This window comes from Argiope bruennichi, chromosome 7 (assembly GCF_947563725.1).
Source record: "Argiope bruennichi chromosome 7, qqArgBrue1.1, whole genome shotgun sequence".
Taxonomy (NCBI): Eukaryota; Metazoa; Arthropoda; class Arachnida; order Araneae; family Araneidae; genus Argiope; species Argiope bruennichi.
This window is the reverse complement of record NC_079157.1, coordinates 103808309-103829561: the sequence shown is the minus strand read 5'-3', so window position 1 is coordinate 103829561 and position 21253 is coordinate 103808309. Positions and strand designations below refer to the sequence as shown.

The following is a 21253-nucleotide window of genomic DNA, read 5'->3' as shown; positions in this document are numbered from 1 at the left end:
GCCATTTTTACATGCATGTGAAGGATGGTTCGTTAACTTCCAAGGAAATCAAACATATACAAGTGAGTTACTTATTTTCCAGAATGCAACCAATGTGAGGGGGAGGCAGCGAGGAAAGGGACATCAAATATTACAGGTAAATGCTTGCCTAGTCGTAACTTTCAGAATACCCCCCCCCCGAAAAATATCTATTTTGTTCTCCTGTTAAAGCGTGCTAGTAGAAGACATGCATAAACAATCTTCCACAGTAATGGTAATCCAGACTTAAATACTGAGGACTACCATGTTGCTTTGTTACTCGTGAGATTTTAAATGCTCACAAGTGCTAGTGATTACATTGTCTTTTGTAAAGATCGTCCCTTTGGTGATCATCTTACATTACGACGGTTGCCTCATTATCTCAGTAACCACTGTACCTGTTGTATGTTTTATGTTCAACCCCATATCTATCTATGCTATATGGTATATTCAAATGTCGAGGAGATTGTGGCTATATCTAAAGAATAGCTTACGTACAAAGTATGTCCCACGGTAGGGGCACCTAGTAATTGAGGACGAGAGTCTCCAGGCATGGTGGTTGGCTCTCGCCATCCTTATGGGTATACGAAAAGGTGGGGGTTGGCTACCTCCCATCGATGACGGGACGTATTTCCTTAGAGAAAGGATGTACAGTGGCCGGTGATGGCACTTAGGATTCAATCACAGTTCCTGCCAGTGTTGCTGTTCCGGCGGTCCGGTCGTTCAAGATTTTCCCTCTGCCTTTGGAGGGTCGGAGTAGTCAGTGTATGATTACATACCGTGTTTTGATTACGGTTTTTTATATAATACAACATTTATTTTTAATTGTTTTTGAACGATGAACAGATCTCGGCATAAAGAGAGTGGATGATTTCAGTATATAATTTTTTGGATTGCTGAAAAGCGTAGTTTTCCGCAGTAACAACTGCATTTACTTTCCAGAGACGAAACGTTGCTCTCAGCGATTTTACTTAAAAAACCGAAGATATGGAAATCTTATGTTTAAATAATGGAATTGAACGGATAATGTTTAAGGATACCCCATAAAAATTGTACTTTGTATGGAAATCATATGTAGTTCAGCTTTGTCCAAGATCAGCGCTACCCTTTTCCAGGACTTGCTTCTGCTCTTGTTTTGAGGATACTTAAGCTTCAGCAGTGTGTTGCAGTACTATTAAGCGTTGAAAGTTTCATTCGATTAATCGATAATCGATGAATAGAAATATTTTGATAAGAAAAAATACTATCTTTTCTGACCTTCATGGTAGAGTAACCTTGTTTTGACAGGAATGTGATGATCGGTAAATCACCATTAAATGTGCTACAAGTCAATGCATTGAGATGAATGAAAGCCATGTTTTGGTTTGGATACATCTAATATTATTATTTGATTTCGTGTTCCTAAGTTCCCTGCAGATTATTCATTATATGAACTACTCTAAATCAGTGATTGTATTCCTTTTATTGCAGGACGCCAGAGGCGACACGGTGGAAACCATGACGGAGGCAGGAGGGGGGGTGGTGCGGCGCCTCCGTCCCCCCCAGCACGGCATCGTGGTGCAGCGGGATTTTCGCAAGGTGAGCGGCATCAGCAATGAGATCTTCAGACAGATCGAGGCCGTGGAGAACGACTTCGATGCGGCCACGGCAGCACACGTGGACGCCGTTGAGAACAGAGGGGGAGAGATGCTCATTCGTATCTTTGATCCTTGCAGCCTGGGCCGGGTGGGCGCAGACACCTACAGAAAGTACCTGAGCGCCGCAGATGCCTCCCACATCGTCCGCTTTGTTGAGATCATCAAAAGACCCGGGCAAACCTTAGGACTTTATATTAGAGAAGGTAAACATCCCATTCTCTTACCTACTTGACCAATGCAGCCAAATCACATCCGAAAAATCATTCCATATATTCCGTGAAAGGCACAGAGAACATAGTTCTTGGTCTATTGTTATGTTTCTTGCTAATCCGCTGGCATTCTTTCATATTCTGTACAGCAGCACATCTGTCATACTTTTGTTGTGAGGAAATAAAATCCACGAAAAAAAAGTGTGGTAAAATACAATTTTTGTTATTTCCAGATAAATTTATTTCTAACTTTGAACGTTTGGTTCGATAATAAGCGTGTCCAGATAAGTCAGGCTTCTAATTTGTTTCAACTATTTCAGAATTATATTTCTACATTCGAAATGTTTTGAAACTTTTGATGTCCTCTAAATGAAAATGAATATTTTCCCACAGAATAAGAGAAGACTGTGATGGGAACAGTAGATATATGTAGCAGTACATTATCAGTAAATATTTACGAACTTACAACAAAATATTTTGTCGGAGAGAAAGGCAAAATCGTCTATATCCATCATGATATGGCATCGGCATACAAATTTCTGTAGATGTTAAAACTACCTGTCAAAACACCTCATTTTGATACTTCTATAACCAACTTATTCTCCAAATATCCCATACTCCTTTTCTTCAAAAGGAAAATTTGTTTAAAGGTCAACGATTCTAAAGTTCCGAAGAAGTGCAGTGATAAAAGTACAGGATGAAGTATCTTGCAGAAACTTGTATTCTGTATTTACATCTTTTGATTGAATGCAGAAATGCCTAGCCATACAGAGTAGTTATTTTGAAAGAAAATCAAATAAAAAAGTATGAATTTATATATATGTTCTGTATTTATTATTCCGTAATAAAATAAATTCAGGAGATTTATGGACGTAGTAAATACTGTTCATTAGATTTACTCGGATGCAAAGTTTAAATCTTGTATGTCAAAGAAACAGAAATTTCCGTCTGAAGAATTAGTTGCGAGTTAATATTCCTCCCATTTCACAAAGTAGTTACATTAAGATTGACATCAAATATAACTTTCATGTTTTATATCGATAGAATCCTCATTTCAAGCCATGTAATTAAATTGCGTTTGACACGATCATTATGCAACTTTTAGAATAAGATTAATTTAGCGAATTATTTAAGATTAAGTACTTTTTATAATATGAAATCTGTGTGTTGGCTGATCCTGAGTTTTGCTAGAAATATCTGTTGAAAAAAGTGAATTTCAGTCAATAATCAATAATTCTTAAAAAGCTTCAATCTAGCTCAATTAAATAATATTAGAATTTGAAATGAAACTACTAAAAATTAATATTTTAGGTAACTCGAATCAAGATGCCTTGCATTTCTTCAATGACTTATTTTTAGTTTATTGACATCTATATATTTTACAATTCATAGTGCGAGCATTTATTTAAGTTCTGACTAAAGCATTACTTAAACATTGAACTTGTAGAATAGTTCTTCGCTAGATAGCAGTCAGTACTATATTGTTTATTTTATGCAGCTCTGCTACAGTCCTACTGTTGGAAGACTTGCCAATTAGTGATTAAGATTATTTTTGGTAATCTTTTGATTGCTTTAAGTGTAAAACTAGCACATACGGCTTGGTTTTCAGAATATATCACATGATATTTCATTTTTGCTTTTTGCCGACGGTTCAGAATTATGGGTCTATCATAAAATAATCATTAACATAACTTCAAATTCGTCTTTAATTTAGTAAGACCATAATATTGTTCTGTAAGTTTCAAAATTCTATTTTGCTTTCATTCTTTCCAATTTTTACCGAAAGGATAAAATCAGGATCAATCTTACATTCTGAAAGAATTCAAATCCTTTTAATTTGATTTCATTTTCTTGGTCCAACCAACGCCTGCCTTTTGATGAAGTCCAACAACTCGATTGATCTGAATGTGAACAAAGGATCAGATCAGGCAGATAATCATAATTCTTCCAAAGAATTTAGTGTCACATTGATAAGATAATAATGATGGATTCCACATCATGTTATAACAACTTTAACGAATTAAAATGTCAGAATCTTAGATAGAAATAAGATAGGTACTGCCATATGGAGAGACAAGAAACTACAATCGATTTTCTTTACTATATAGCTTTAAATTCAGTCCCTAAGGAATGAATATTTTCAACTAAACTTTTGATATAGTTTCGTATATGGATGATATTTATAAACTGCAATGGAAGTTTCTTTTTTTTCTTAGTGATGCGTTTTGGATTGCATCATTAAAAAATTCTCCATTGACTCATTATGAATAATATTTCTATAAAGAATGAATATTTAAAGATAACTATTTTGCAAATAAGGCATTTTTTTTATTTCAGTACTGATAATTTTTTTATAATTATGATAATATACGCATAAATAAATGCTTTTGATATTTGAAATTGGCAGAGTCATAAATTGGTTAAAAGCATATCCGTTGCTATTAAAATCTTACATTCATTTTTTCCCATGAAGTGTGTGGCTACGGACGGGTAAATAAATAATATAATTAAAAATATATATAATATTTTCATTGATTAGAATGTCAGTGCACATGCTAAAATAATCTTTATAAATATGGCCCTGTTTTGTTTATAAAGACTACATGCAAATTTTATCGTTGAAGATTTGATTATTTACGAATATATTAATATGATCAGATAGATTCATATAATTCCAAAAATGAAGTTTGTTCAGGGAAGAATAAAGATCGAATCTTTCACGATTTATAATATTTGCTCTATAAATAATTCGTATCCAATAAATGGTGAAAGGCTGATTGTTAGTTGATGACGGTTTGAAGATAATTCTATAATCTGATAATTTTACAGCATCAAATAAAATGCTTTTGATATTCTCCCATGTATTATTCTACGTTGTTAATTTAGATGTTAGTAACTTCTATTTTAAAAGACAATATTTTTATATGTAAGATTAACGTTCATTCAAAGCATTTTTTTTAATATTTCTACAATTACTCGAATGTCACAAGAAAATATTGATGAACGTATAATAAAACAATTAATTTTACAGTTAATTGGAAAGTTCTAATTAGCTTAGCCATTTCTTCTTTGTTATATTATATGTAACTATTTATTTAAGTGTTCTAAATGGCCTTTAAAAATATCCAGAAAATGTAAATTCAACAACATGCATAATTTTTGCTGAAAATCTCAAAAGTAAAGCTTAATGTCCTTTGTACATTTGAAAAGACGAAAATAACTTCTGAGAGATCAATTAGAACCATCCAAAATAAGCAAGTAACTTATTCTGAAGAAAACTTGTTGGCTGTTCAAAAATATTGTATTTTTTAGAAAGCAAATATTATAGTCAATACTAATGAGCTAAGCTTATCTGTTGTTTTCAATTCCATGAAAATTTCATAGTACTCTGTCAAAACAACGTGCCAGTTAAAAATAAACATGCATAAAAGTTTTGAAAACTATTTTACAAGCCTGTGTCTCGATGCAAATTAATACTCAAAATTTATAAAATTATAGTCAGATTTAGAAAAAAAAATTTTGTTTTGTTATTCTAGGTGATGGCATTCGAGAGACCGAAGGAGTTTTCATTTCCCGCATTGCCCTAGAATCAGCGGTATATAACAGCGGAGTGCTTCGGGTTGGCGACGAGATTTTGGCTGTCAACTTAGTTGATGTCAGGCATATGAGCTTGGACGATGTCGTTATCATCATGTCCATTCCACGCCGTCTTGTGCTCACCATTCGATCTCGAATCAGTGCCGGAGGTTCACGAGTTAGGGAACTAACGAGGAGACCACCGGAAGGAAGACCACCTGTTGTAGTCATTAAAAAAGTAAGACATGTTGTTTTTGAATGACAGCTTTTGTCTAGCCTTATTTTATCCCACATTAACAGAATTTTCAATCAGTTCATTTAGCAGCTTTTGCGAAAAGATGATATGACCTTTTATGTACAAAATCTTCAATGAACAAAAAATTTTTTTTTTCTCAAACTTTATCCAAAAGTGTATGAATTTACTTTAAATGCTTGAACATAATTTGAAATGTTTCTGGATATTTAATTTTTTAATGAAAATTATTAGGAATAATACTTAAAAAGAAATCATTAAACAAGTTTCTTGATAACTTACTATATTATCTTGCTGTGGATATATCCTTCAATTGGCAAATATCTTGTTTTATTGCCAGGAAACCACGGACGACAGATCGAACGAAGAGAACAGCGAAAATGGTCATCTGATACGAGCTCGAACCAAAGGTCTTCCCCCTGAGATACCAGCCATTGCCGTCAAGTTGAGCGAACGCGACCATCAGCGGGAGCGCCACCGGTATGAGCAGCCCACAAAGCACCAGACGCCACCCGAGGACCTCTACTACAACTCCCAGCCACCCAGCAGCAGCCTCCATCGCCCTCCAGCCAAAATCCCTCACCATCACCATCCCTATCACCAACCACCTCCCTCTCACGAGCAATATACAGCCAGCAGGAGGAGGAAGGAGCCCCTTCCATCCCAACCCAGGTGGGTGGTTCCGCCCCCAGTTACTGATCAGCCCACCAAGGCGGCTCCACATTACAAGACGACACCGCTGCCGCCTGAAAGCAGCTACTACCCAGATGAGCGTGCCACCAAGGTGGTGGAGACCTACGAGCAGACTCAGCCGGAGAGGTTTTATCCTCCTCACCACCGCAGGACTCGCAGCATGGTGCCTCCCACGCGAGGTGGTTACGATATAGAAGTCGCCGCAGCGCCCCTGCGTCGGTCTACAGGCATGTTGAGTGACTACCATCATCGCAGGGGTTACCAACAGCGTGGTGGCAGGGGCGGCATTTTGAGACGACGGGGAGGGGAGGAAAGTGCATCTGACACAGAGGTACAGGAATTCTGGACGATGGGTAGTTCCCGGCGCAGCTACTACAGCGGGGCCGGACGAAGCAATTCACTGCCAAGATCTCTAAGAAGCGGATATGGTCGCCACCAGGCGGTCCGCTTCACCACTTCCCTGCCTTACGATTCCCAGGAGGAAAGCGACGGGGCCGTATCCGCGCCAGAGCTTCCGGCCACCAGGTCGATGAGGAGGCGTGAGTTTGACTTCTTTTGCTGAATCTTAGTGGCTCTTTGATGTACGTAAGGTCACAATTTTTGCTGAAACAACCCTAATGGCATCAAATATGTAGTTTGACTTCTTTTATTGAATCTATCTTACTGGCTCTTTGATGTACGTAATGTTACATTCTTTGTTGAAACAAATCCTAACGACATCGAATTTGTAGTCTGATTTCTTCTGCTGGATTTTACTGGCTCTTTTATGTAAATAAGAGAGCAATTTTTGCTGAACAACTCTGGCAGTGATTGAGTTCTTAAACAGCGTAGGGAATAATCAAGAATATTTAGGCTTATTTATATGCGATCTTTTGAGGTATACAGTCTATTCTCACAGAAAATCCCAGCCATGAATTATATATCAGGGAAAACTCAAATTAATGTCCGTTTTTTCCCCTTGATTTTGTGAACACAAATCAATGCTGCGTTGTTAGAAAATTCTAAGCTGTGCTTAAGGATCATTAACAATAAATTACCAGGTTCCAGGATGTTGTGAACATTAGCCTAAAGGTATTTGTATTTAGCCATATTTCGCTAATTTGAAGATGCCGAGCATTCACTCCACGATGCCATCTTTTAAAGTTGCCAAATGAACAAGATGAAATAAAAACCTAATAATAGCATTAAAGTTCTAATAACACGATTGAATTGATTAACCATAATTACATAAAGGGCATCTCAGTTCAGTAACTATAAAACTAGTTTATTAATTTTAAATATTATGTTTTTTAAGTAATAATTTAATACTCGATTAATAAACTCCTAAGTAAAGCACATGAAAAAAATATCTATAGAAAAGTGAATATATCAATAGAAAAGCAACAGAAGTTTGAGTTAAAAGAACTGGTAAATACGGACACATTTTTTTCCTTCAGTCTTTGACAGACCATAAAAAATATAAGCGTAGAGAACAAAACAAATTATCAAAAATAATATTGGAACATATTTAATTTCCAGCATAATCACTGTGAAGATAAAATCATTTTTCATATATGTGGACCAAATTCCCTGCTCGAGAGAACCTTACTACGTAAGATAGACCTTAACATTTTTTTTAATAATTTCTTCATCAATCTGGATGTTCCCCAAATTTTTATTCAAGAAAAGAATATAAAGCTGGGAAATCTAAATGTCTCAGATTCCAGCATCTATCGTTTCTTTCTAGCAATTTGATCAATTAGTTGAACAAAATCGTCTGTTGTGATAACCAAGCACACTTGTCTCAATTCATGGAGAATACATATAAAGCCGAGTGACTTTTATCTCCTCCTGAACTGGCGAGGATGCAAAAATATTTATTCTAAATTAATGACGAGCTTTAAGGTCTTTTCACATCACTGATGAGAACGTTTTTCGAAGGAAGTTAATTTTCGTTTTTGAATAGGAAGCCTAATCCACCATTGTGACAAATGCCTGAATTTTCATAGTGATTTTGTAGGAAAGTAACCATGATTATACATAACTTTTGAGAATAAATTCATTTTTTCCCTCCTCTTGTTTTGTATATAGTTAATTGCAACTTGAGAGGGTGAGGACTTACGACTTTTGTATGTAAAGACACTCTACGCAATAAATTCTGGATTACTTCTTTCTTTGTTCAATTCGAGATATCAATGGCAACATTCTTTAAATATCTTAGTTTCTATGCGTAATAAAACTTAAAAAAAATCATTCGTTAATAATTAATTAATAAAATTTAGTATTTCCTTAATTTTTGAGACATTTATTTTTATTTGAAATTTTGCCTAGAATTTCTCTATGGGGAGTTAAAAAGGATTATATAAATATCGGGAAAAATACCAAAAAAAGTTTTATATTTCTAAATAATCTACTGTCTTTATGATATTCTGTATATGCAAACAAAATATCCATCTATCAAAACAGCGTTTAGCGTATTAAATACTCATATATAGTAGTTAGCTTTGAATTCAAAAATATACAGTAAAACATACAGTTTTCCTCTGGGCTACACCATAAAGATATCTTAAATCAGAGATTCCAAAACTGTGATTTTCAAATCAATTCTTGGTTGGACGCGACAAAATCTTGAATGTATATATGCATCTCTCCACATTTCTGTGATATAGATTTAAAATCTTCATCAAGCCCCATGGTGCAATACGCAAACAAGTGACCCTTGTCGAATGGCGGGAGATAAAGGAGCAAAACAGATTAATTTTCAACAAATGTATGACGAATGTAGAGAACTCACTTTTTGTATAAAGTACATTTATCACACAGTTTGTTGCTCCCATCTTCCGTTTCATTTAAGGTTGCACTTCCATACAGTATCTCAGATAGCACCCATCTTTTCATGAAGAATGTTAAATTCAATTTGGGAAACTATTTATTTCGAAGCAGTTCTTTATTACGGGCGTAGATATTTGTTATGTCAAATAATAAATGTGTTTTCTTCCTCACAAAAGCTCCTTTTTGGCCCATAAAATAAACATTCAGAAAAAAATGTCGCTTTTCTTCCATGGGAAAATTCAATACGTCCACGATGAAGTGAATCGTTAGAGTTTCGGGTTCTGAGAAGTGGGTCGCAGTATTTTAAGGTTTGGATGCCCTGACTTAAATTATATGCTGAAAAGTAACGGTGTTTGTATTCGTTCTACACAAAATATACGTTACTCTGGTATCACGGTGAAAAGAATTCATCATGAAATTTTTGCAGCAATCGTTATTGTTATGCTACTTTAAATCTTTCCAAAACTGCGTTAAATAGAAAAATAGGAAGTCGCGAAATTTATAAGCAGGTTCTCGCTTATCTAGAGGGGAAAAGGGGAAAGAGTGGCATTGCCTCATCCCGATGTCAACTTTATACCTCCTGCTAGGAGATTTGGTGGATGGCGATGGTGAAGGTCATTGGGTCATTTTATAATGAATCCAAATAGCCACGTGATCATTCATAGCAGCCTGTTATTCAGATACATCTTATCTCCATAGGTGGGGTAATTATTTACTTTATTTTATATTCATATATAAATATATATATATATATATATATATATATATATATATATATATATATATATATATATATATATATATATATATAGTAGTTTCACTGTCAAGGTTTTTGTCCCATATTTCTATTTTTTTAAATTTAATTTTGATTACATCCTCTATAATTTGCGTATGAAAAAGTACATTTATTTCGTTCCACTGTAAAGAGTGGCCCTACACATGTGAATAAAGGCAATAACTAAAAATGTGTATAATTTTTTCATTGAACATGTAAATAAAAGCGCATATTTCCAGAGATCATTGTACAGCGAAGAAAATAGACTGTATGCATAAGCTATTTAATGAAGAATGATCGTAAATTAAGAAATAATAATTATCGCTGCTTATATTCAAATCTTTGATATTCTTTCTCAAAGTAATCCTTATAATATTAAAAGCATTTATTTAAATTTTTTTCCAATCTACAAGCACATCCGGACGACTTTTTTTTTTTTTTGATCGACCCTTCACAATCGACTCCGCAGGTTTACAATTGCTTCAGATGATGGAAAACTCTTACCCCGAAAGTGTTTATTAAGATTCATAAAAAGAAAAATATCGCATGTTGCTAAATCTGGTGTATAAGGAAAATAAGAAGTACATGTGACGTTGATTTTTTTAAATGAGTGATGAGCATGCTCGGAATCTACCAAGCGCTGACACTTGCCATGTACTTTTTTTTTTGAGAAAAGCGTGAGTTGCACCCATTGTAAAGTTGATTTTTTCTAATAGACTTCTTAGCACGGCTTGATGATCTTCCCTCACTCTCATTGTAATGTTTACACCCATTAAAGCAGTCACTAGAGTACCAGGTCCACTTTCCTTTGAAACTGATTGTCTTCTCTCTTTAAACATTTTTAGCAGTGCTATAGGCAAGAACAAATACCCCATAAAATTCCAATGGCACCACTTAGGCTTTTTTAAGGTTAAAAGAAATTTCAGCGTTTTCTTAAATTGGCATAAGAACAAACCAAAGCGAAAAGAGAGAAAAAAAAAGAATCAAAATAAAGCTGACTTCAAACTGGTTCAAATAATAATAATAATACATCGTTTTGTATATTACGTGAGGAAGCAGGGTCTGACTAAGCTTTCCAGGGGCCTTTAGGCAATGTCGAAGCCCCCTTTCACGTACCAGCTACTATAACGGATACCTTTCCTTTAATTATGCTTTTTTTAAAAAAAAATTTGTAATTTAGTTTCAGAATGTTTTCTTTTTTAAATAAGTCGATAATGCAATTTTAGTACTTTTAGCAATTTTTTCTTGCTTTAAAGTAAACTTCTTTTAAGTCAATTACCTTACTTCGATTGTAAATATACTACGAACATTTTTCTATTACTTTATTTAATGGAATTACTTCCCTTTACTGTGCATTTTGAGTGCTACTTAGCTCTAAAAATGCTCACCAAAATTTTTTCTTTGCCTTAAAAAATCATATCAAGTGAAAAACAAAAACATTTTTTGTTTTCTTTTATACAAAGTATATAAAGATAAAGTGAATCGTCGAAAAATTTGAACTCGAGATTTTGAAGAATTTTTATTAAATCTGGGGGGGAGGGGGGACCTTTTTTGGAACTTTGTCGTCTATGAGCATAATCCAAAAACTTGTTGATCTAAGTAAATTAAATATGGTTTGCAGTTTTTACTCCGAATTTATAGACTTCTAATGAATTTTGTACGAAATTCATTCAAAAAGCTTGTTTGTCGATTTGTCCAAGTGCAAGTAAACGAGTCGATAATTAAAAAAAAAGAATGCAAAGAGTTAAATGAATGAAATTTGGCACACAGCTTAGCATTAAAAGTATAAATCTGAATAAAATATTGGAACCTCCAGAAGCTTATTGTCTGCCGATCTTTATTTTTACATGCATATAAACATAATAACTCAAAAAGGCAATAATTTAATATTACATTTTTGGTATGTGATCTTGTGACTACAGTTACAGTTATGCGTGAAGTTTTAGTTTCAAATAGTCGAAAATTATATTCGTTTTTATGATGTTTGTATATTAACCACTCTTTAACGATTAATCGCCAAATATTGCATGATATTAAAGAATCTCCATTCCATAACCGTTATTCATTAATTCCATGTAATTAATAATTCTCAAGTACCGTTTGTTTCTAATTAAACTAATAAGCACGAAATTGCGAGAATATGAAAATAAAAATCTGAGCACTTGTGGTATTCACGCTTGGTCTAAGATGCATAATTATATGAGGGAGGGGGGGGAGAAGAATAACATCAATTAGGGAATATGCGAAGACGTTTAGGGAGGTCTATACCACCAATTACTCTTTCATATACGAAGTGCACAAAGAGAAAGTCTTCTAATCTTCGTAAAAGACCAACAGAAAAGCTCAAGAATAATCTAATTATGAATTTTCACATTATTAGGGCAAATTTTTACTTTCTCGTAGACGAAGAAAACAAATAGAAAGTTCTGTCATCTTCAAAACAGACGAACTGTAGATTTTGACGTACATTTCTCCCCTTTCCAAACATTCCAGTGTTCGAGAAATATCTTTTTAGAACTATGTCTGTTTATCGATCCGTCTGTCTTAGGACAAATTAACTCATATACATTTTGAACTAGAGGGATGAAATTTGGTATAGGGCATTTACACCACTTTGTAGATATCTATCAAATTTTGAACAAAGTTCACTCAGGAGACGTACGTCTGTCTATCCTGCTGATCCTATTATAAATGAACACAATAGCTTCAAAACATGGAGTGCTAAATCGATAAAATTTGGTTCATCGTTCACATCTGCAATGCGAACCACCTCCATCAAGTAATTGATTATTTATCGGTCCGTATGTATATTTTAACTTGCTTAATACTTAAATAAATGAAATCTACAACATAATCAAATGAAATTTCATTCCGGTTTTATCATCTAAAGGGAAGAAACGTATCAAAATTTGTCAAAGGGTTGACTGTCTGCATTTTTTCATGCATACAAATGCTGTAACTCAAAAAATATAGTAGTCTAAATAAGTGAAATTTGGAAATTTTGGTTTCAGTCGATTAGAGAAAATGTATCACAATATATATTCGATTTTCATGTCTGATTCTTGAGATCATCTACATATCACCAATGAATCGCCGAAAATTTTGCTGGAGATCTCATGTTAGATGCATGTTAAACCTCGATCTTCCGTAACTAGTGCTTGCCAGTGGCATTCAGTTAAAACACGAGTGCTGATTTTCTTTATTATACTACGAAGAACATAAATCTCATGCATGAAAATAAAAATCTAAACTCATGACGCTCATAGACTTGCTAAAAATCTACAGTTTTATTTTGGGAAAGGGGTATTACACCTTTATTAGAGAGTAATGAGAGAAAATTTCAGAAAGATCACTTCCGTTCACTTAAAACCGAATTTCGACTACACGCAATCGATAAAAATAACTAAATACATTGCTACTCAATAGAATTTATAAGACGATTACTCAGCTTAGAAATCAGATACGATCGTATAATGATCCTAAATCTAAAGAGTCTATATGTCTCAGTAAAACCGCAACTTTCCATAAATAGATTTAAAGTACGTATCAGCTTACGTCAATTTAGATTTAAAAGGATGTTATTTTTATTCGCAAAATCGATATTTCTTAAAAGATTCATGAATAGGCTCGGAGAAAAATAAAGAGAAAAGCAGCTTACTGAAGATCATCTTTTCATCTCTTTTATGATTAAAGTAGAAAATGGCTTGTTTCTTACCAGTAAGAATTTGTAAGATAGGTTTAACGTTACCTGTAAAAAATAAAAAAATTCTTTAAACGATTTTTTTTTCTGAATCATGAATATAAGATTTTTTTATAGAGTATTTATATTTCGTTAAACAGTTTAGTTTTTATATTTTGCTTTAGTTTTAAAAATAAGATACTTTGCCAATGTAGCGAGAAAAAAATAGATAAAGAAAAATTAAAATGGAATCTACGATCGCAAATTTCAAGTTATCATGTGAGAACATTATTATTTTTATGTAGTTATTCGTTATTTGTCTTTTTGAGATGAAATAACAGCTATGATGTCATAGTTCTACGTCAACCTTTTAAAAACGCATCTGCTGTTAAAAAAGCACACGTAATAATAAAACGATACTGGTAAAAGCAGGTCTACCTTTTAAAAACGGTTCTGTTTTCAAAGAATCATGCATAATCAAAATGCAATAGTGGTAAAAGCAGGTAAAAAAATATGTGCGATTAAAAAATGATGATGAAAATTGCCATTTATGCTTCATTTATTGCCTACGCGATTTCGAGCTTCAATATTCATTGCCTATGTGATTCGAGCTCGAATTTTTTAGCGATTACGAAGCATTTTCTCTGCTTTATATATTAGAACATAATAATGTGGCATGAACATGAACTAAATTTCATTTATCTTGCTTGTTATATTTTTGAATTATCACATCCGAATTTTTAATTCCAAAATCAAACATAAGTCTCTAATTTTGGTTGAAAAAATCATAAATAAGATTCATTCATCTAATTTTTACATTTGAGTCATTACTTTTGCATAAACACGAATAGAAAGATCAGCAGATAACCAAAATTCAATGTATATCTTGAGTTCTACTAATAAAATAAAATCACTTTTAGCTTATTTTTTGCACTTTTGAGTTATAATTGTAAGCAGTTAGATTGGTGTTTTAAGCTCTGAAACTTGAAGATTCATAAAAATTTCGCTCGTCAAATTTTTCAATAACTACAGTATTTTCTGTTTCTACATACAATATTTGTAAAAAAAAAATTTAAAAAATTCTATTTGGGGTGAAAATTATTTTAAACTTATTTACACTTTTAAATAGCCAAATAAATCCCTAATTAGATTGGGTTTTTTTAAAAAATTCTCAATATTTATCTTACTTAGTTGGTTTAACTCTTACTGTTTCATCCATTGAAGTAAATGAAGTCGAACACACATTCGTTTACCTTTAACGACATCATTCTTTTCTCGTCATTTAATGATAGGGAAACATTTCCCGAAGCCGTTGGAATCGCCATTATACTATAGTAACGGATTGGTATAAGCGAGGATAGAACCTGAGACCTTGTGGTTCGCAGCCGAGTAACATGACCACAATACAAAAGCAATTGCACGGGCAGCGTAGTTGTTAACTGGCTTATAAGTTATTCACCACAGACTCTCCTTCCAGTGAGTCGGAGGTGAGACGAACGATATGGCTGTTGAGGGGTGATGTATAATTTAACTGTTGATACTAATGCGCCTGTACCCATTTGATTAGCGCCAAGCATTATGGTGAGCGTGTGTGGGCGAGTGGTTGCTGATTCTGTTGCGCCAAGTGAGTCTGGCGACTTTGGTTGCTGCGTCAAGTGAGTCTGACGACTTTGGTTGCGGGTAGATGGCGCCACAACAGCTGTACGAGTTTGAAGGTTCCTTGTCCAGGGTCACCAATGTGGCGGATTAGTATGAGCGAGAATAGAACCTGGGACCTTGTGATTCGCAGTCCATGACTATGATACAAAAGCAATTGCCCCTGTAGCTTAGCTGTTAACTGGCTTATAAGCTTTCACCACACTATCAAAGTTGATTTCAAGTCATATTGTTTAACAGTTATGTTAAGCGATAGCTAAATACTCGCCACCTGATGCTCTGTTATTCTAGATTAGCTTAGTTTAGTAATACTAACGTTCTATTTGGAAACAACATTAGGGCTACTTTAGAAAGTACCTCCTAATTTTGAGCCTCTGTTAGAGAATGAAGACACTTGAACTGGCATTATCTCTCTAAACTTTATCACCACATCAATGGGAGGATGTTCGGTTTAGAGGGATAGTGCATGTGCATTGGTCCCACATACCATACGGAATCGGGTTTCGAAGCTAGAACCCTCCATCCCTAAAGCCGAGGCTTTACAACTATGCCACTTCGGTTACGTGTTGTGAAGCGATTTCGAAAGCATCAAATACAAGATATACATTGTTTTTAAAACTAAATTGGTCCAGCGCTCGCTTGACGTGTATCACATGAGCATGAGCTTACCCCATTTGAACCACTCTTGAAAAATCTTAAACACATCCCTAACTCCAAATTTTCATTCAGACAGAATAAATGTTAACTTTCTTGCATATGAAGCATGCAAATAGAAAATATTATAATTGTCAAAAAAATTTTCACTCAAATTCCCCGTCAGAAAAACCGCATTTTTAGAAAAAAATCTGTTTTTAAACACAATAGCTTAAAAGTGCACTGAGATAAGAGCGTTGAAATTCGGCATGAAAACTTAAATTCAAATTAGATGTTTGTATGAAAAGTTGGACCAAAGTAATTTAATCGAAAGGAAGGCTGTCCATGTACATGTGACTGTTTTGCGCTAAAATTCTAAAAATTATAAAAATTTGTATTCAGATTTATGATCAGAATTTGAATTGCTTAATAAGTTTTGGATCAAATCCGTTAAAGCGGATATTTTTTTTCTTTGGTCTGTATATTCATTGTATGTGAATGTAATGACTTAAAACTCAACAAATTATATAAATAAAATTTGGTATGCGGGCTTGCTAAGAAAATTATAGATATGTGTCAAATTTTGATATAATTAGTGAAAAAGATGGTGCCTGAAACGCAAGCTCAGTTTTCTTCATTTCATTCCGAAACTGTGCCACACTATATTCGGAAATCTGCGTGGGAGGGATGATTAACGCTTGAGAACGCCTCATTCCCAACCCACACCACTCCAGCTATATGTTCAGAGAGTGTAGAGATAGATGGATAAAAAAATAATTAATGCTCTCATTCCAAAGATCATTCGAGTTCAGGTACCTCAGAACACTGGTACGTTTTATTTTCTCTTCCAAAGATAAGAAAATTTTCCCAATCCCCTTCTAAAACAGCACCGACGGTCAGTTTTCTTAAATGTTTGATATACTAAGTCAGCCATCTAACTCTCCGACCCACCACGAAGGCACACGGATTTAAACCATAAAAACTGAATGACCGGACCGCCGCAACAGCAACATTGGCGGGAACTGTGGTTGAGTCCTAAAGGCCGTCACCGGCCACGGTACAACCTTCCCCGAAGGAAGTACGTCCCATCATCAGATCCCCCACCTATGTTTGATATACTAAAGAAGATCCTGATTAAATATTTAGCAAATATTGATTTGGACTGGGACATCCTTTCGAGTGTTCGCAAAAGACCATCCTGTCTCCCTCAAACCCATCTGGAAGAGCGTCTCTAATGAAAAAAGCACCTTGAGTATTCACTCAATGGCATTTAAGAAAATAGGGGGGAATTTCACAATGATATCCTGGCCAGTTGCGGCCTTTGAACATTGAAAAAGTATACGAAACTGTCAAGGAAAGAGCATACATATTGGTTATTATTGTAGGATTCATTTGTCCTCTCAAAAACATTATACCAGCCTGTTAGAGATAACATCCGATTTACAATCACGAATATCATAAAGTTTTGTTTTTTAGAGATAAGAGATGCTCGAAGGATAGAACCTGGGACCTAGTGGTTAGCAGTCCAGTAACTTACCGATTATACCAAAACAGCTGTTCGGGTAGAAGAGCTGTTTCTGGTTTATATGCAATTCACCATAGTACTCTCCCTCCAGTAAGTAGAAGGTGAGACGAACGATATGGATGTTGAGTGGTAATGTATTGAATAATTAGTTATAAGCTATTGTCTAAATGGGTCTGTACCCAGTTTGAATATCGCCAAGCATTATGGCGAGCGTGTGTGGGTGCTGATGCGCCAAGTGTGTCTGGCGACTTTGGGTTGCTGCGTCAAGTGAGTCTGACGACTTTGGTTGCTGGTAGATGGCGCCACAACAGCTGCACAAAGGTTGAAGGTTTATAGTCCGAGGTCACCAATGAAGCTATAGGTGAATGCAATAGGATAGAACCTGGGACCTTGTGGTTAGCAGTCCAGTAACTTACCGATTATACCAAAACAGCTGTTCGAGTAGAAGAGCTGTTACTGGCTTATATGCAATTCACCACAGTTTTCACCTATGTGGCTCAACATCATGTTAAAATATAAGGACATAAAAAGCCTTCCAAAATAAGCAATTAAATATAATGGTAGATGAGCGGTCGTCACCATAGACAGTCTTGAGGAATGACCATTGGGACAAAATAAAATTAACGTCAATTACATTCTTTGCAAAATTGCATTAAATTCACACGAACTATTGCAATAACCAATCTGCAGTCCTACAAATTTTAGCGAAAGAGTAGCTAAAATGGCCGCTCCCGTTCTTTAAACAATTAGATCCTGTGCCAGGCAGTGAACGCTACGAGTGTTCAGATTATTATTTTCACAGTCCCGCTCATGAGCGAATAAGGCTTTTCAGTATAGCCTAAATAACTGAATATGAATTTTGTACTACATTTTCATGGCAGTCTGAAATGAGAATTTAATACAGAATTACAAATTTAGTGCAACTACTTTTCAGTATCATTTAATTAAATCATATTCGCATTTACATGCTTGCAAATGTACAAACCGATAATCAATCCAAATTTAACCTAAAAATTTGCATGGATTCACATTTCAAATCTTAAAATGATGTATTAAATTTCATCTACATTGTCCTTTATGCTGTGTATTTATCGTGTGCATAATCAGAAAGACAAACAAAACTTTTGATGGATTTCGTTCAAAATGTGATAGATATCTACATATGTGATGCCATCAAACTTCGTTAAGAATCAAAATATGGAAAATTAAAAAAAGAAAAAGAAAACGAATTATCATCAGCACAGTTGAGGTACAGTATTTAAAAATTATTATTCGAAGAAATTCTTAAACGCAGTTTATTCATCCTACGTTATGCAATGAGTAAGTTGATCCAAGAATTTCACCTAAAACATCCACAGTTCAGCTGTGTAAAATCAAATGTATCGGCTACCGACAGTCTCATTAAATGCATAAACGCTTTCAATAAAATTTAAAAATTTTAGTTTTTTTTATAATTACTATTAAAATTTAAAAATTTTAATAGTAATTTGAAATAAATTTTAATAGTAAAATTTATTTCAAAATTTAAAGATTCGACAGTAAAATTCTCTCACCTAACCTCGACAAAAAATATTTTTTAACTAGGCAAACTATAAATTAAATGTTAATATTCCAAACTCTGAATTTGAATTTGAGATAAACCACTTACGGGGAAAAGACATGCCATGCACATTCGAGATACTTTTGTCACAGAATCGTCAACAACGTGCACACACGCCAGCAGGTAGTTGTCATAAAAGTAAAAATGATGTTAGCAACCTGTCGAGTGAGATTATTTGCCGGAATACAATTTACAGGCGCACAGTCTTAGGTCGGAAATAAATTCATATATAGATATAAATAATTTCCCTATTTCTATAAAGTATTGGATACTTTATTTGGCCTCGTTGCGAGTTACAGTGGACTGTTTTGAAACGCGCGCCTGTGAATTTCTTGCCACCGCAAGTAGTTAATTATAAAAGCGATAATCCATAAAACAAATGTCGTTGATGCTGCAAGCTTCCATAATACATATTTAATTTTATGTTTTGAAAATTTTAAGAAAAGAATATTTCTTGCTTTAACTTTTTAAAGTTTTCTGCAATCAATACGCAGACATTATTCATTTCTTTTACAAGTTTCAGAAAATACAGAGCATCCAGTGATTGTTGTAGATATTTTGCAACCCTAGGTAGGGTTTTTTTATAGAAATTCCTCGTTTAATAGATTGGTCTATATAGTTATATATTTCCCAACATATTTTTAATTATTTATTTATGATATTTTTTTATTTTATGAAAAAGTATTTATTTTAATTTATCTTCGATGACTCCAGATTACTTGGAATTCACATTTATACAAATATTATTGAAGCAAACTTTAGAGCTTATATGTATTTTAATAAGTAAAAGTAATGGAACAAACAGAACATGACCAATTCTACTCGATAAAATGTAGATATTATTCTATAATTTTATCTACATACAATTTGCTACTTTACAAGCTTATACATTTGAAAATAAGAAAAATAATAAAAACATTTTATCGATCTGCAGCTTTTTTATCAGCGTAGCGATTCTAGACAGCTGAGAATTCCTATAAAGGCCATTTATATATCTTTTAGGTATATCAGGCATAAAGAAAGAAGCCATTTTTACAATGGAAAATGAGATATCAAACTCAAATGAAACAGTAAAGTACAATTGAAGTTTGCAGTACGGAAAAAGACGTTTATCATAATGATCCGTTAAATTGCTCTTCATATCATCCAAATATATTCAAATGCAATCTCTGCATTTAAATTTTGTTTAAATACGCAGGTAATATATAATTAAAACATCCCAAATCAATATCCTATGTAACAAAAGTTCATTTTTTTTAAAAAGTTGTTTAATTTTATTGAGGCCCATAAGACGTCATTCATTAGTGATGTAGTAGCTAGTAGCTTTCTAAGCACTCTCTTCTTGAGCTGTATTTGGCCATGACAATAAAATCGAATTGTGCTTTCTATTCATTTTGAGCTAAAAAGGCATAACACAAACATGTTACTGTATTTGAACTGATTTTGAATTAATGTTGAAAATATAAATCCTAATATTTATCCTAATACTCGTTTTGTTTTAAACCTTTACTCAATTTTAGGATGAACCCCCACCCCACCCTAAGAAATCACCAATAACTTAAAGTCCATTTATTAGACGTTTCCTTTTAAAATTTATATATTGTATTTAGTGCTTGTACGAGCATACGTATTGGATTGCAATAGACTTTAAAAAATAACAAATATGGAAACGGAACATGCCGCCGTATATCCCATTTAGTCTGTAAAAATAGTCAATAATAGAACAAATATCTGACATCAAGTAGGGACAAAAATGTGTGTTAATAACTTTAAAAAAATACATTAGGAAACATGTTTACAACAAATTCATTTTGTTGTAGCAAATTATTTTGCAGCAAAGCAATTGATACCAGAATGGAGAAAAAAAGAATTATGAAAATAATGGTAAAGAAATTAGGCCAGGTATTGTTATAATCGGCATTTTAGATATATCCACACGATTTACGATGACGTAAAAACTATTCGCAGATGAATTTGATAGAATGGCGACTGACTACACTATGAATTCCTTCAGTCTAAATTAGCGCAAGATGGCTACTGAGTAATATTTTGATGATAATTTCATTAAACTGTGCGAGATTCAGAATATCGGTCAACTTTGTGGTCATATTACATAATATCTTATAGTAATAGGACACGCTCGCAAACATCTTAGAAATATCGCCAATGGAAGAATTCCGCAGGATTA

The 21253-nt window shown here is 33.9% G+C and overlaps 1 protein-coding gene across 4 annotated transcripts in view; it reads left to right on the top strand.

The window, feature by feature from the left end:
* LOC129976078 (rho GTPase-activating protein 100F-like) overlaps positions 1 to 21253 on the top strand; it is a 128425-nt gene that overhangs the window by 79822 nt on the left and 27350 nt on the right. For all 4 annotated transcript variants that reach the window (XR_008785079.1, XR_008785080.1, XM_056089452.1 and 1 more), the window contains 3 exons: positions 1489 to 1858; positions 5401 to 5678; positions 6034 to 6925. Coding sequence is in view for 2 of the 4 variants with exons in the window: in XM_056089451.1 (XP_055945426.1) it covers positions 1489 to 1858; positions 5401 to 5678; positions 6034 to 6925 (1540 nt within the window). In the remaining 2 variants the exon portion in view is untranslated. The remainder of the gene's footprint in view (positions 1 to 1488; positions 1859 to 5400; positions 5679 to 6033; positions 6926 to 21253) is intronic.